Source organism: Corylus avellana, chromosome 6 (genome assembly GCF_965113065.1).
Source record: "Corylus avellana chromosome 6, dhCorAvel1.hap1.2, whole genome shotgun sequence".
NCBI classification, from domain to species: domain Eukaryota; kingdom Viridiplantae; phylum Streptophyta; class Magnoliopsida; order Fagales; family Betulaceae; genus Corylus; species Corylus avellana.
The window spans coordinates 2,256,322-2,270,160 of record NC_142495.1 but is presented as its reverse complement, the minus strand read 5'-3'; the positions used below and the strand labels follow the sequence as shown (position 1 = coordinate 2,270,160).

The 13,839-nt window shown below is 38.9% G+C and overlaps 2 protein-coding genes across 4 annotated transcripts; one reads left to right on the top strand and one right to left on the bottom strand.

The window, feature by feature from the left end:
- Positions 1 to 2,852: 2,852 nt before the first annotated feature.
- Positions 2,853 to 4,877, top strand: SHR (GRAS family transcription factor). The gene has a single exon (XM_059600775.2). The coding sequence runs from the start codon at positions 3,119 to 3,121 to the stop codon at positions 4,574 to 4,576; it is 1,458 nt and encodes a 485-aa protein (XP_059456758.2). The 5' UTR covers positions 2,853 to 3,118; the 3' UTR covers positions 4,577 to 4,877.
- Positions 4,878 to 7,805: 2,928 nt separating this feature from the next.
- LOC132187668 (uncharacterized) lies at positions 7,806 to 13,311 on the bottom strand. Of its 3 annotated transcripts, none has more exons than XM_059602057.2 (3): positions 12,831 to 13,311; positions 11,416 to 12,021; positions 7,806 to 8,907 (listed from the first exon to the last, which is right to left on the bottom strand). In XM_059602057.2, the coding sequence occupies exons 2-3, from the start codon at positions 11,965 to 11,967 to the stop codon at positions 8,056 to 8,058; spliced, it is 1,404 nt and encodes a 467-aa protein (XP_059458040.2). In that variant the 5' UTR covers positions 11,968 to 12,021; positions 12,831 to 13,311; the 3' UTR covers positions 7,806 to 8,055. The 3 variants fall into 3 exon arrangements, with proteins under 3 accessions (XP_059458040.2, XP_059458041.2, XP_059458043.2); XM_059602058.2 differs by having other exon boundaries at positions 11,416 to 12,000; XM_059602060.2 differs by having other exon boundaries at positions 11,416 to 11,915.
- Positions 13,312 to 13,839: the final 528 nt, after the last annotated feature.

Below are 13,839 nucleotides of genomic sequence, written 5' to 3'. Positions count from 1 at the left end.
CAGGGCGCGTTTGCTTCCATGCTGAGTGGATGTCTGCCTGGCTCACTCTCCAATCCATTCTTCATATCTTAATGTTCCTTTCTTTCAATCACACGCAATAATAGTTTATTACGGGAGACTAAACTAAGAACCATGCTTAATTATTATTATTATTATTTACTTTCCAACGTGGCATTGTCACATAAGACAAAATATGTTGCCCCTCTTTTTCCTGTGGTTGCAACCATATGTAAATTAACATCCGATTGAGGTGGTTACATGGCTAACGCCAAGAGAATTGTCGACACTCATGAAAAAGGTTTAGAAAATTCCTTTTAGGTTGACTTGGACCACATTAAGGAGTATAACAGATGAAAGTGAACGCTACTTAAGGAAAATCCCCCGTCCCCCCAGTGTGATCAAATGCCCAATTAGTTACTTATTACCTATCCAAACATCCAATCAAATCAAGACCAAGTTTATATAAGGTCCGTAGGAAGAACGACACATGTATATATGCCATAATTTCTACCTTTCGCTTTCATTATCTTGAATCAATATACATTAATCATTTTAGTAACTTACGCATTGTAGGTGGTGTCGCCACTACAAACAATGAGTCACTTTGATTTCTGGCTTTTTTGTAGGATTCTTGTGTCGAAAGTTGGGCATGTGTAGTCACTATATATACATATTAATATGACTAAAATAGAAGTGTACATCTTTATCATTCTTCTAAATTCTTAAACTCAACCTATTTTAATTGGTCTGAAAAACCTTGTTGAGTTGCTATCGCCATACCAATCAAAAAATGTAAGGTGTCTTACTTATTTTTATTAGTAGAGATAATATATAGTTAATTTGTTGCTTGGGACTAAACTAAACCCATCATACTTGAATTGATCTAAGAACCTCATCAAGCTGCCATCGCCATCACAAACCAAAAGGGAACCGTACTTATTTTAACTTATGTTGGATGAGTAGCATTAGGGTTTGATATAATTAACAATTAATTATAAACAATTAATGAATTTTTAATTAATTTAACTTAGATGTTCAAGTTTTCCTTCAAGTAAATGTTATATTCTTTATATATATTCTTCCTAACCAAAACAGGAAAAATAAGAAGGAATTTAAAATTAACCCACCATCAACAAACCGATCTATTACTCGATTTCTTACATTAGCACGCTACAATAATTTTATTTTTTATTTTTTTCTAAAAAAAAAAAAAAAAAAACCTTATATTATGGTTAAGACTTAAGAGACAATGACATTTCATCTATAATTTGGTTATATTAATCCTGAAAAGGAAGGTTAAGTAAACAATTGTGGGCCTCAGAAATCCATAAAACATCCCTTAATTTAGGACCTAATTAAATGTGTTTGTCTTATTTATATAATTAATAAACAAAGTATATATATATATATATATAGAGAGAGAGAGAGAGAGAGACTATATGTAGTTATGCAAGTGGGGATTGTTGTAGGAGAATATATTTCTTCAGATAATTTATTGGGAATCGAGTGGGCAAAGTCACGAAACTGCCCTTCCCGGGGCAATCCACGACCGTAGGGTGTACTTGGATTGGAAGATGAGAAGGGCAATTGGGCAATACCCTCTGTGCTTCTATCCGCAATGATGGCTTCTGAGAACACTACTTGAACCAACTTCTTAACAGGGGACAAAGAGCACAAACATGGGAATTTTTCTTATGATTGATGAAGAAAATCAAGAACCACAAAAATATCCAACGAACAAACAAGTTTGTTGCACATCCAACTCGACGACAACAAAAAAAAAAAAAAACATCATTCGAAGGTCGTAGGTATAAATTATATGTTCATAGCTAGCCTTTGCATATATATTTTATAGCATGTGCATGAGACATACAAAAAAAAACCATTTAATAAGTTGGAACAAACAAAAAAAAAGAGTTGATATTTGCGTTAATTTGAGGAAGCTGATGAATCTAAAGATGGCGAGAGAATAGGAAGTAAGAGAATGGGAGAATGGAAATATATATTGAACATTGAAGTAGTTGATCAAAGGAAGAAAAAGAGAAAAGATTTAGCTAGCTAGGGATTGTGAGTTGTGACAGGGAGGAGGTATAAATGGATAATGGAAAATGTAGAGAAATGGGCTAGGCTTGGTGGTTTGGGTGGAGTGTTTATAAACAATAGTATGAAAGTAGGAGAAAAAGGTTGACGGGATGATATATGATATCAGGCATGCCATAGATTTTGGGGAAGATGGATGGAGCATATATTGGTATTTGGATACGACATTATTATACGACATTTTCATGTATGGGTTTATCAAATAGAATAGAAAAGGAAAAAAGTAGGATGGGGTATTTTGGCAGATTTTGGAGAGGGATTAGGAGGCAGGGAATGTGAGTGGGTTGTGGTTGGGCGATGGTGGGTTTGATGATGATCATGCACGCCGGCAGCTTTACTCATGTCTCTCTCTCTCTCTCTCTCTCTCTCTCTCTCTCTCTCTCTCTCTCCCAGTTGGCACGCCTGCTCCCACTAATAATAATAATATAAAAAAAAAACATGTGACATCCTCTCTCCCTTTCTCTGTCTCTCAAAGGATGAAAAGCTAATCCACTAACCCAGTTGGTCATCTCTCTACCTTGTTAACTTTTTCCTCTCCTACTTTTTTACATCTTTTGTCAGACAATTCTAATACTATAAACACCAGCAGCAAGGCCTATTTCAGTCAATCCCCACCTCTATCTAAAATCTAAAAATATATATAACCCATAAAGAGTAACCTAAGCTACAAAAGAAACCAGCCCCCTTCCCCCCCCACTCTCTCATTCCTCATCGATTACACCAAAAGAAACCACAACACACACACACACAAAAAAAAAAATCTAACCCCACTTCAGATTCCCCCCCACTAATTATGTTTTTTTTTTTCTTTCAAATTAAACTTCTCTGCTAAATTCCAACTTGAAGATCCCCCCCGGCCTTTAATCATTATATCTGTATCCCAATTCCCCAATCCCACCCCTTCGGCCCCCAGCTGTTAAAAACTCAAAAAACATCTCTCAAAATTCCATATCCCAACAAGACCAAAACAGAGGACTCAAGAGTTTATTGATGTGGGTCTCTTCTTCGGTTTGGTTAAATGGATACCTTGTTTAGGCTAGTCAGTCTTCAATCCGATCAATCTTTCAACTCCAGTAGAACCTCAAGCAGCTCTCGATCCTCCAGACAAAACCATCACTACCAACAAGATCAAGACGAAGAATGCTTCAACTTTTTCATGGATGAAGAAGACTTCTCCTCGTCTTCTTCTAAGCACTACTATCCCTATCAACCACCCCACCACCACCACCCTTCCACTACAACAACAACCACCGCCACAAACATTAGCACCCCGCCCACCGACTTCTCTTTCTCACCCGCCCGTGACTTTAACATCGAATTCTCCGGAAAGTGGGCTTCCGATATCCTCCTCGATACCGCACGTGCCATCGCCGACAAGAACAGCTCCCGCGTCCAACAACTCATGTGGATGCTCAATGAGCTCAGCTCCCCTTACGGTGACACCGACCAAAAGCTCACCGCCTACTTCCTCCAGGCCTTGTTTAGCCGCATGACCGACTCTGGCGACCGCTGTTACCGTAGCCTTTCCTCCGCTTCCGACAAAACCTGCTCCTTCGAATCAACTAGAAAAACCGTCTTGAAATTCCAGGAGGTTAGCCCGTGGACCACGTTCGGACACGTAGCGTGTAATGGTGCAATCATGGAAGCCTTCGAAGGTGAGCCAAAGCTTCATATTATTGATTTCAGCAACACGTATTGTACTCAGTGGCCGACTTTGCTCGAAGCCCTAGCCACCCGCACCGACGAAACCCCACACCTCCGCCTCACCACCGTCATGGCAACCAAGTCCGGCGCCGCAGCCGCCGTGCAAAAGCTAATGAAAGAGATCGGGAGCAGAATGGAGAAGTTCGCTAGGCTCATGGGCGTGCCTTTCAAATTCAATGTCATCCACCATGGCGGCGATCTTTCTGAGCTAAACCTCGATGACTTAGACCTCAAAGACGACGAAGCGCTTGCTATCAACACCGTCGGATCGCTGCATTCAATCACAGCCGTCGGTGACCGCCGCGATTATCTGATATCGGCTTTCCAGAGATTGCAGCCGAGGATAATCACCGTCGTTGAAGAAGAAGCTGATCTTGACGTTGGGGTTGATGGGCTGGAGTTCGTTAAAGGTTTTGAAGAGTGCTTGAGATGGTTTAGGGTTTACTTCGAGGCTTTGGACGAGAGCTTTTCTCGGACCAGCAACGAGCGGTTGATGCTCGAGCGCGCGGCTGGGCGCGCCATCTTGGACCTCGTGGCTTGCGCGCCGTCGGATTCCGTCGAGCGGCGCGAGTCTGCGGCTCGCTGGTCTCGCCGCTTGCTTGTTTCCGGGTTCACCCCGGTCTCGTTCAGTGACGAGGTGTGTGATGATGTGCGCGCTTTGTTAAGAAGGTACAAGGAGGGTTGGTCAATGACACAGTGCTCGGACGTCGCCGGAATATTCTTGTCGTGGAAGGATCAGCCGGTGGTGTGGACAAGTGCATGGAGGCCTTGACTGCGGCGCGCGCCGGGGTTTCACGCGCTTGGGATTGATCCGCACGTGTAATAATTACTTGTTTTTTCCTTTTCTTTTTCTTTTTCTTTTTCTTTTTCTTTTTCTTTTCTTTTTTGGTGCGTGCATGGGATGGAATGTGTGGGTGTGTTTTGGAGGAGAGAAAGGAGAGAGAGGGAAGGGATTTGCTTGAATATTTGAATAGGAATGAAGTAAATTTATCTTCATTACTCTTGTTTTAATTACTACATTGTGATTATTTCTCCTTTTGTGGGGAAAAAAAAAAAGGTTATGGTTTTGGTTATGGTTTTAATTTTAATTTTTTTTAGTAGAGTTTTGTTTTATTTATTTATTTTTTTCCCTTTTGTCTTTGATATTGGAAAAGTAATAAGTACTATATATATTCTCCCAAAAATGAAATATCATTTTTTTTTTTCATTTTGTTTTGAAAACCCAAAAAAAAAAAACATATAAATATTAATTTCCCATGGTTTGCCAACCCTAATAGAACACCCCCGAAGCCTTTGAGGATAATGTAACCCCATATAGAGTATTTCTCGTATAATTAGTGCGGTGGGTCGGTGGGTGTAATTTAGTTATAACATGCTCAAGATCTAATAAACTCTCAATTAGCTACATAGGATTAATATTGCCATGCACTTGATTTATGACGTATAAGACGGAAATGGTGAATGTTTGACTAGAGATGGATGGCTTGCTCACTTGTCTATATCCTTAACCTATATATACAATTTAAGACTTAAAAGCACTTGATGTTAAATTACTTGGAAGCATCTTTTATTTTCTTAATTTAGATGGTCGTTGAAAACCCTAATAAAACTAAAGTTTTTATATTATGGAATACATATATAGTCCAAACTTCTGATATGGGAGTTGGTATTTGGTGTATTAAGGTGATATCAGCAAAAGGATATATATATGTATATATTAATTAAGAGCTAAAAAAAAAGGGTTTAAAATGAAGAACAAGTAAAAGGTCATTATCTAATTTTTGGGGCCATAGAATCTTTGGACGGCCATTGGGTTGGGTTGTGTTTGGAGAATCTCATAAAAAAAGGTGTTTGGTCAATAGTGGCACAAGGGGCCGGGAAGGGGTTTTTAGTGGCCAGCACGCTGCGTTGATATGGTCTCCTCTCCCAGGCCAATTTATTTAATCATCAACTTTTCCATTGACAGAAAAAGCTTTAATAAGCCTATCCCACGGCCCCCACCCACCAGAAAACTCTTTCATGGCGGTACGTTTTTGCCCCCCACAGAAGAAGAGAAAGCATAGTAGTGGGAACTTCTTTTTAGAGTCGCGCACATCTTATATCGTTCTGATGAGACTTGCCCCCTCCACGTTAACATGCTTACGCTCTTTCCACAGTACCTTTTTTTTTTTTTTTTTTTTTTTTTAGGGTTTTTTCATGTGGGTTTTTGCAAAAAGTGGGACTTCTTTAGCTTTGAGCTATGGTTTCTCCTTTTCTCACGGTGACAGGACCAGCTGTTCTACTTTTTTAGGGGCCATGGGACCAGATTCTAGCGTATGGTACAAACCTTGAACAGTATTTCTGGCCAAGCAAACGCTAGGGCCTTACTACATGGCCCAATTTGAATCAGACAAATATCATCATTCCATTCCCACAACCAATCGGAAGATAATCAATAAAATTTCTTTTTCGGAGCGATTTATGACGGTCCAATTTTGTTTGGGAAGTAACATATAGTAATTAAGGTTAATCAGATTACTTTTATTAATCTATGTTGGCAAACCACTCCACTGTGTCACCATCGTGGTCCATTGGAGTGGCATGGCAAGCAAGTCCTGAATATTTGGGGAGTGGGGGACCGAATTTGGTGAGACATTTTATCATGATGAGGAAAAAGAAAAAGGTGACACATTGTAGCATAATGTATGGGCCAAATGACAGTTTTTTTTTTTTTTTTTTTTTTTTTTTTTTTTTAATTTAAAAAGTGGGAAGGGGCGACCAATGTGGTTTCTCCCCTTGGGCGTTACCATCGGGGTTACCACCCATTGTAGAATGTTCGGTTTGAGCCATAGCTACTGCTTGGGAAAGCGAGTCCGTCACCACAACCCCACAAATGTGTGAGCCAGTAGAGCCCCTTCAAAGTAGCATCTGGTTCACGCATCTACTACCGCAAGCGGATTCGAACACGCGACCACTAGAATGAAAGGAATTCTTCTACCAACTCAACTACCACCCTTGTGGTGGGCCAAATGACAGTTGATATATGCTGAAGCAATTTTACAAGTAACTTTGCAAAATAGAGAAAATTATCACTAAAATGGGAGATGAGGAGGAACACTCTATGCTCATATGTGAGTAAATTGATTGATAAAATAACTAAATGGAAAAAGAAAAGAAAAAAAGTTTAAAGAGAGAGAATGTATATGGGCATGTCTAATTTGGGGTACTTGTTTTCCCTTTTAATGAGAGACTCTATGGAGATGGTCCCTTGGATGCTTGTCACGTGGTAGGCTCAGAACCGTTTGATCAATGGTGCAGTCATTTTTATGTAGTGGGAGTTATTCTTCATGTAGTGGATTTGTGTAGTTATTTTTCATGTAGTAGGTTGCTTGAGTGAGTCCACCTATAATTTATATTACCGACAGTATATAATGCAAATTTCTCCCCGCACCAATGATTTTACTTTTTTTTTTTTGCTGGGCTAATATACATTTTCACACTCAAATTGACATGGCAAAAAAAAAAAAAAGTTTGAAACCTCTTCTTAATTCTCCCCATTTGCAATTGGTGATAATAAACAAATGGTGGGTGGTGAAAGTGGTCATTGAGGTTGGGTTTGGTTAGATAGGGCTGAAAGAGTGACCAATGACTGCGCAAATACAAGACTATGGTTGGGTTTCTTCGATGGGAATGGTAATAGGGCAGCCTCATATGAGAGGTCATTTGAGCTTTATCTGTTCAGACAAGCACTCGAACAATCCGAGCAAGTGAGATTCGGGTGCTGGGCACCTACCTAAGCAGGTGTGATTCAAACAGACTCTCATATGAACTACTCTATTGTTCGAGATCTAAAATAAAGTTTTATTTAAAAAAAAAAAAAAAAAAAAAAGAAAAAAAGAAAAAAAAGGAGGCCTGAAACACATTTCTGATGATGTTTCAATTAAGGCCTACATATAGAGTAATATAGTATATTTAGAAGTACCATAGAAAATAGATTCATGAACAAGTGAAGTCAAGACACGAAGGGTTGACAATGCTTGAATCACCGAATTAATTATTAGCAAAATTTCAATAAAACGGGCAATTCATGTGGGAAAAATACATCCCGCCTCAGAGCTAATATTAACATTACCTAAACAAAGGCGTGTGATTGAAACTGAGCATTTGTTTGTATCTGAATCCTCATGCTGTGAAATATGCAAATCCCAAGACATCAATGTTAAGCCAGTGGAAGAGTGACCAAAAAGCCACCAAATATATGAAAAACCTGCATCACTTCAACCCACTCCACCCCTGAGGAAGTCTCCACTTTCTATGCCAATATATTGAGAGTCTTGACCACAATGGGAATCCGAAATTATACTCAAGTGGGCGATCAGCTGGCCCCCCAACAATCAAAGGCAACCACACGTATCTTGAGTCCCTCAAGTCAGCTGGATTCCACCTATCTGCCATGAAAATATACAGGCCAGGAAAACCTGGCAGAGGAATCACAAATGTGCTCTGCGCAAAAAACGTTGTAAGCCGAAACATTTTGCTCCCTCCAGCGCATGGATTTCCCATTGTCTCCCATGGCCCCATGATTGACTCAGCTGCATGAGCAAGTGCCTCATTTGGGGCCCAACCAGTGCAGCCTGATGTGATCATGTAATAAGTTCCCTGGTACTTGAACAAAGCAGGGGCTTCCCGGTGGTGTCCAACAAGAATCCTTCTCACGAATTGTGTCACATCAAGATAATCTTCAGTTAGTGGTCCAATATGGAGTTCACTATTGTCATCAGAGGAGTATATCAGATACGCTACACCATCGTCATCTTTAAAGACTGTCATGTCCCTGCTTTCAAACCCATGAGGCCTTTTGCTATGGAGATAGTTAAAAGGACCGGTGGCGTAATCACTAACGGCAACACCGATGGAGGCTTTGGTGTAATTGGTGTCGTCAATATGCATCCACATTACATACTTTCCTGTCTTCTCGTTGTAAATCACTTTTGGCCTCTCAAGAACGTTTAATTTGTGGAGATCATGGGTTTCATTTGATTCCTCTGCTGCCAGCACAATGCCCTCATTTTTCCATGTCCACAAGTCCTTGGAAGAATAGCAACCAACTCCTATGATGTCAACCTGAACCATTACAACAGAATTGGTGAATTACGTCTGCGGTTGTGCTGAACTATTTTAAATTATGTATGTATGATGTAAATACTGAAGATGGGGATGATAATAGCATAACATGGGTTAATGGCAACGCAATAACAGCAGCAATGCAGGTTTAGATGTCTCACATGATTAGGCAAACTCAAAGCAAAATAAACAAACCGGTGTTGGTGCCTGAAAAGTCATATATCTGCATTTGTGTGGTTGCAACCAGAAAAGCCTAAGATAGTGAAGAGTGCCCTGGTTACATGAAGCAATTGTCTGTCTTTATGATTCCACCAAATCAGTGAACTCGGCAATTATTTTTCCAGCTTCCCAGTTTCGAGCCACCATATTCTTCTTTCTCAAAAGAAATGTAGTTATCTTGAATTTATGTTCTCTCAACTTATTCATAACAAACTATTGGGTGGGATAAGTCCATCACAGCATAAAACTCATAAAAAGGGTTTAGATTTTATCACGAGTGGCATTTCTACAATTTTCACTCAGTTTTACTTCACATTAGAAGCAGAGGGAGTAACAATGCAGTTAATTAAAGAAGACGAAAGACGCCCATCTGAGCTGTTTGGATGCATACCTTGACGTTATATTCATAATGTACCATTTCGGAGTGCAAATATTGTTTCCAGTTCAAGGATAATAGTACACACTAACTTCTCCGCCAATCTGAAAACGACCAGACACAGGGGACCCACTGGGAGGGTGGGGGTGTGTAGAAAGAGGCAGCGGAGGTTTTATGTTCCTGGGTATTATAGCATAGCTTTATGTTTCCCCAGGTTCAACAGTAAAAGTTCTGAGCCATTGGAGTGCTAATTCTACGTAATTTTGCAAGTTTAGATCATTTGGCAAGTCTATTAAGACGTTTGTACTAGGTGTTCTAATATGCATCCATGTAAATTCGTTTTCTGCTAAAAACAAGTTTTCACTCCGCCCTTTGATATAACAGAAAAACACTCTTTCTTAGTTATTTTCCATGCACATAGGACTCAAAAACAGGATTTGATACAGAGAACTAAAATGAAGGATAGGACAAGGTATCCTTAAAGTAAGTATAACAACACGGCCTACTAGAAAGAGATCAAGGAGATACAAAAGGCAGATATGAGTGTCCATATTGATAAAACATTTCTTAGCAAGTAAATGCACCTCCTTGTTAACAGAGGATGCACCTATTTGAAGACAACCTCAATTTCTATGCAACAATCAAGATTCATATTTAGGGTTGCGCCCCTCTGTACTTGATAATGAAACTGAATTATTTATAAAAATAAAATAATAATTGACAATATCTTTAACCACCAGAGGGGTTGCCTTAGTGATAAGGTGCTTACTCTCTTGTGATCTCTTGTGATTTCGCGGTGAGAAGGACATGGGTTCAAGTCTCCATGTGTGTGATACTAAGGGGACAAAGCTCATGCCTATTAATCCCCGCCCACCAACTTCCAATCAGGGTTGGAGTTAGGCTATAGCTCGATTGGTCTTAAGAGAGTGCCTATGAATCCCCCATGTTGCGAGCCCATCTAGGTCCCTCTTGACTAGTGCCCCAACAAGTAAGGTACTACTATAATTACAGCCAGGTAGGAAGTTCCAGCCTCTGGTTGCCCTCCCCTTACCCATTTTGCCCCCCAAAAAAATTGACAATATCTTTAACTATCCACACTGCAGTTTTCTACCCAAGAGTTATAAGGGGCTTACTCACTTGTGATCTCTAGTGATTTCGTGAGGTAGAGGACATGGGTCCGATGCAAAGGGGATGAGACTCATGCCTATAAATCCCTGCCCTTACCCATTTTGCGCCCCAAAAAATTGACAATATCTTTAACTATCCCCACTGCAGTTTTCCACCCAAGAATTAATTAGACCACTGTGTCTCTATATAACCTTTGGTTTGGCATGTCTCAGACCCATTAAAAAGGCACAATTCTGCTGTCTAATATCACAACCCATATATAATGGGCGTGGAGAAGTTGTAGATAAACATACTATTATTATTTCTAAAGATACCACCGCTATCAATTGGAATAAGATTTCCCATGGGGCAACCACCATTGTTTAGTTTGTTTTATTAAGGTGCATAGGGAAAAACAAATCATATATAGAGGAAACAATATAACCCCACACAAGTGCCAGAAACTGAATCTTAAATTTTAGACCTTATATTGAAACAAAAAGGGGGAAAAGAAGGTATACAATTGATATTAAGCAACTTTAGTGGAACCAACTAGATTGGTTTAATTTTGATTGGCATACATGACTACTGGTCTCCACTTAAGTCAAGAGAATAATTCACAATATAAAACAAAGATTGATAATTAGCAGCAGCTACATGATCACAATGCACGTAAACAGATATGCACACAGCTCACGTGGATATAAACTATGGTGATTGCATCCCTCAATCCTTAAGGCCTGAAATTATAAAATCAACCTATATTTAAGCATAACATTATAAATTCATAAATTTAAGTAACTTACCCTTGCCGCCCCTTTTTTGTGAGCATGGTAGGTAGGCCCATCTTTATACTCCCCATACCAATAGTATGTCCTTGATTTTTGATCATACAGAATACCCCCTCCATGGGCTTGAATAGGATTTCCCTCAGTGTCCAACCACATTCTCCCTGGATAATAGTAAAAGCTATCATTCCCCGTGTCCTTCATTGGATCTATAGCAGTTCTCTGATCTGGAAAGAATGTATTTCTAAGTTGTGAATTCTCATCCAGAAATTCGTCAATCAGTGTGGTTGACCGTTTTGGTTTTCTTTTTGCTGCACGTGGAGATCTCTTTCTTGGTGGTGGCATCTGAATATTTTCTTCTTCAACCTCTAAAAGTTCACGGAACTGTGGGTGTTGGCTCATACGCAATTGGATCTCTCCACCCACTCCATCTTTGTGGCGAGCAAGGGAGTATAGATGAAGCATAAGAAGACATCCCACCAAGCTCCATACCACAGCAGACATTGAACATCTGCCCCCTGCATTGCAATTGAAAGTTGTTGGTTTCCTGTATTTGTTCTTGATCCTCATTTTCTCTTTCGTTTTTTTATCTCCAAGATGATGCTGCAATTAAGAAAGTGCAACCTATGGAGATCCAATAAATCCAACCAAATATGAGTCACAACCAAAAGCTAGTCCAGGTTTTATAGAATGCAACTTGTGTTTTATTTCATGAAAATTAAAAGGAAAATAACAAAAAGAATTGAAAGCAATAATGAGATTTAAAAGATATAGTCACGTAAATTGATTGAAAAGGAGTTCTCAATAAAATCAGAATACCATGCTTTTGTTCGCAGTTTATATGCAATACTAGGTATCAACTGTATAATCACAAAAATTAATTGTCAATGATTCAATGTATAAAAATGACTAAAATTCAACCCCCAGTTCTTGTTATTTCAAAATACTAAACCCCAGCAATTTTTTTCTTTTTCACTTGAAAATATGAAGTATAAACAATGATGAACTGATGTCAAAGGATGAAACAATTCACTGTAGCACAAGCCTTCCTGACCATATGAGGGGCAATTAATCAGAAAGTATTTAACTCTCTGATAGCAAAGCAAGTAGTACAGACCAGATATCGTTAATTGTACAGGAAATGAAACCAACGGACTCATCAGGTTTAAAATCAAACATAAACCAGCAACCACAAACTATCGCATACAAAATTGGCACATCCAAAATTGAAAGTTTCTAAACACACTTCAAGCCACTAAAACACGAATTCTCAAAAATGTTCAACACAGCAAACCCACCCCTGATTTCACAAATAAAATCAACAAAATATATCAAATTCAAACACAAGCATCACCATTTATAAAAAAGAATTATACCCAAAGACCAAGTTAAATGTTGGAACAAGCAAATAGTATGTCCAGCAAACACCTTACCTGCGAACCCACGGACCTTGAGTGCAGCTAGATTCCCAGACATGGGTTCAGACTGGAGCTCCAATAGTACGTTCAATAAGCAAAACCAAAGCAACCCACAACGCAGTTCGCTAAATCATACATCAATCCGACAACCTCATAAGATAATTCAACAATTCTGTCAGGCCCCAGAACCCTGTTTCTTCCCAGGGTTCACAGGAAAACAATACAAGGGCCTTGCTGCTTAGCTTAGCATGTTGGTTGGAATTGGATCTGAGTCTGAGGTTGATTACTATGATGATGATGATGACTTGGGACCAAAGGTCCTGCCTATGGGCTATGTCGCTGTATGTGTGTTTGCGTCTTGGAGCGTCTCGCTGATAGATATATCTGGAAGGCTTCTAATGAATGATAGAGTAATATCCTCGCCATCTTGATTCCATATCTATCAGATTTTCCTTACTAAGAACTTTGACAGTTGAATAAAGAACCAACGACAATGTCAAAATTACAATGATGTTCGCTTCTAAAGGTTACTTCTTATGACAAATTATACTATTTTTCTTTCCAAAATACTGGAAACAAATATAAAATATTTTTAAAACTACAGTAATAATGGGTTTCTTTTGGAGATCATCTTGTGTTAATTAAAAGCTACAATCTCTTTAATCATGTGAAATAGTTTTACCCATTTATATATTTTGAGATAATATAACTATATTTGTTAATGTACTTGGGTAAATAAACAAATAAAAAAATGCCTTGCTTCCATTTCAGCAGAGGAAAAGGGTAGTCGTGCAACCATCTTAGCTTATTGTTGTGGCCACACGGCTATTTTGACTAAGATAAGGTTTGTTCTTATAAAAGTTAAGCACTTGTATCGTCATAATATTATCGTTTTATAAAAAATTAAAAAAAAAAAAAAAGAAGTGTTAGATATTTAGTAAGTATTTTATATTTTGAATTGTTTATTAATGTAAGTTAAAAAGAGTAAGAAATTCAAACCAAATTAATAAAACAATAATACAGC

Bases quoted from the DNA above. Each gene is read 5' to 3' on its own strand.
- SHR (XM_059600775.2), top strand. From the start codon at position 3,119: ATGGATACCTTGTTTAGGCTAGTCAGTCTTCAATCCGATCAATCTTTC.
- LOC132187668 (XM_059602057.2), bottom strand. From the start codon at position 11,967: ATGAGGATCAAGAACAAATACAGGAAACCAACAACTTTCAATTGCAAT. The intron at 8,908-11,415 runs GTAAGTTACTTA...GTAATGGTTCAG, and splicing joins ACAAAAAAGGGGCGGCAAGG to GTTGACATCATAGGAGTTGG.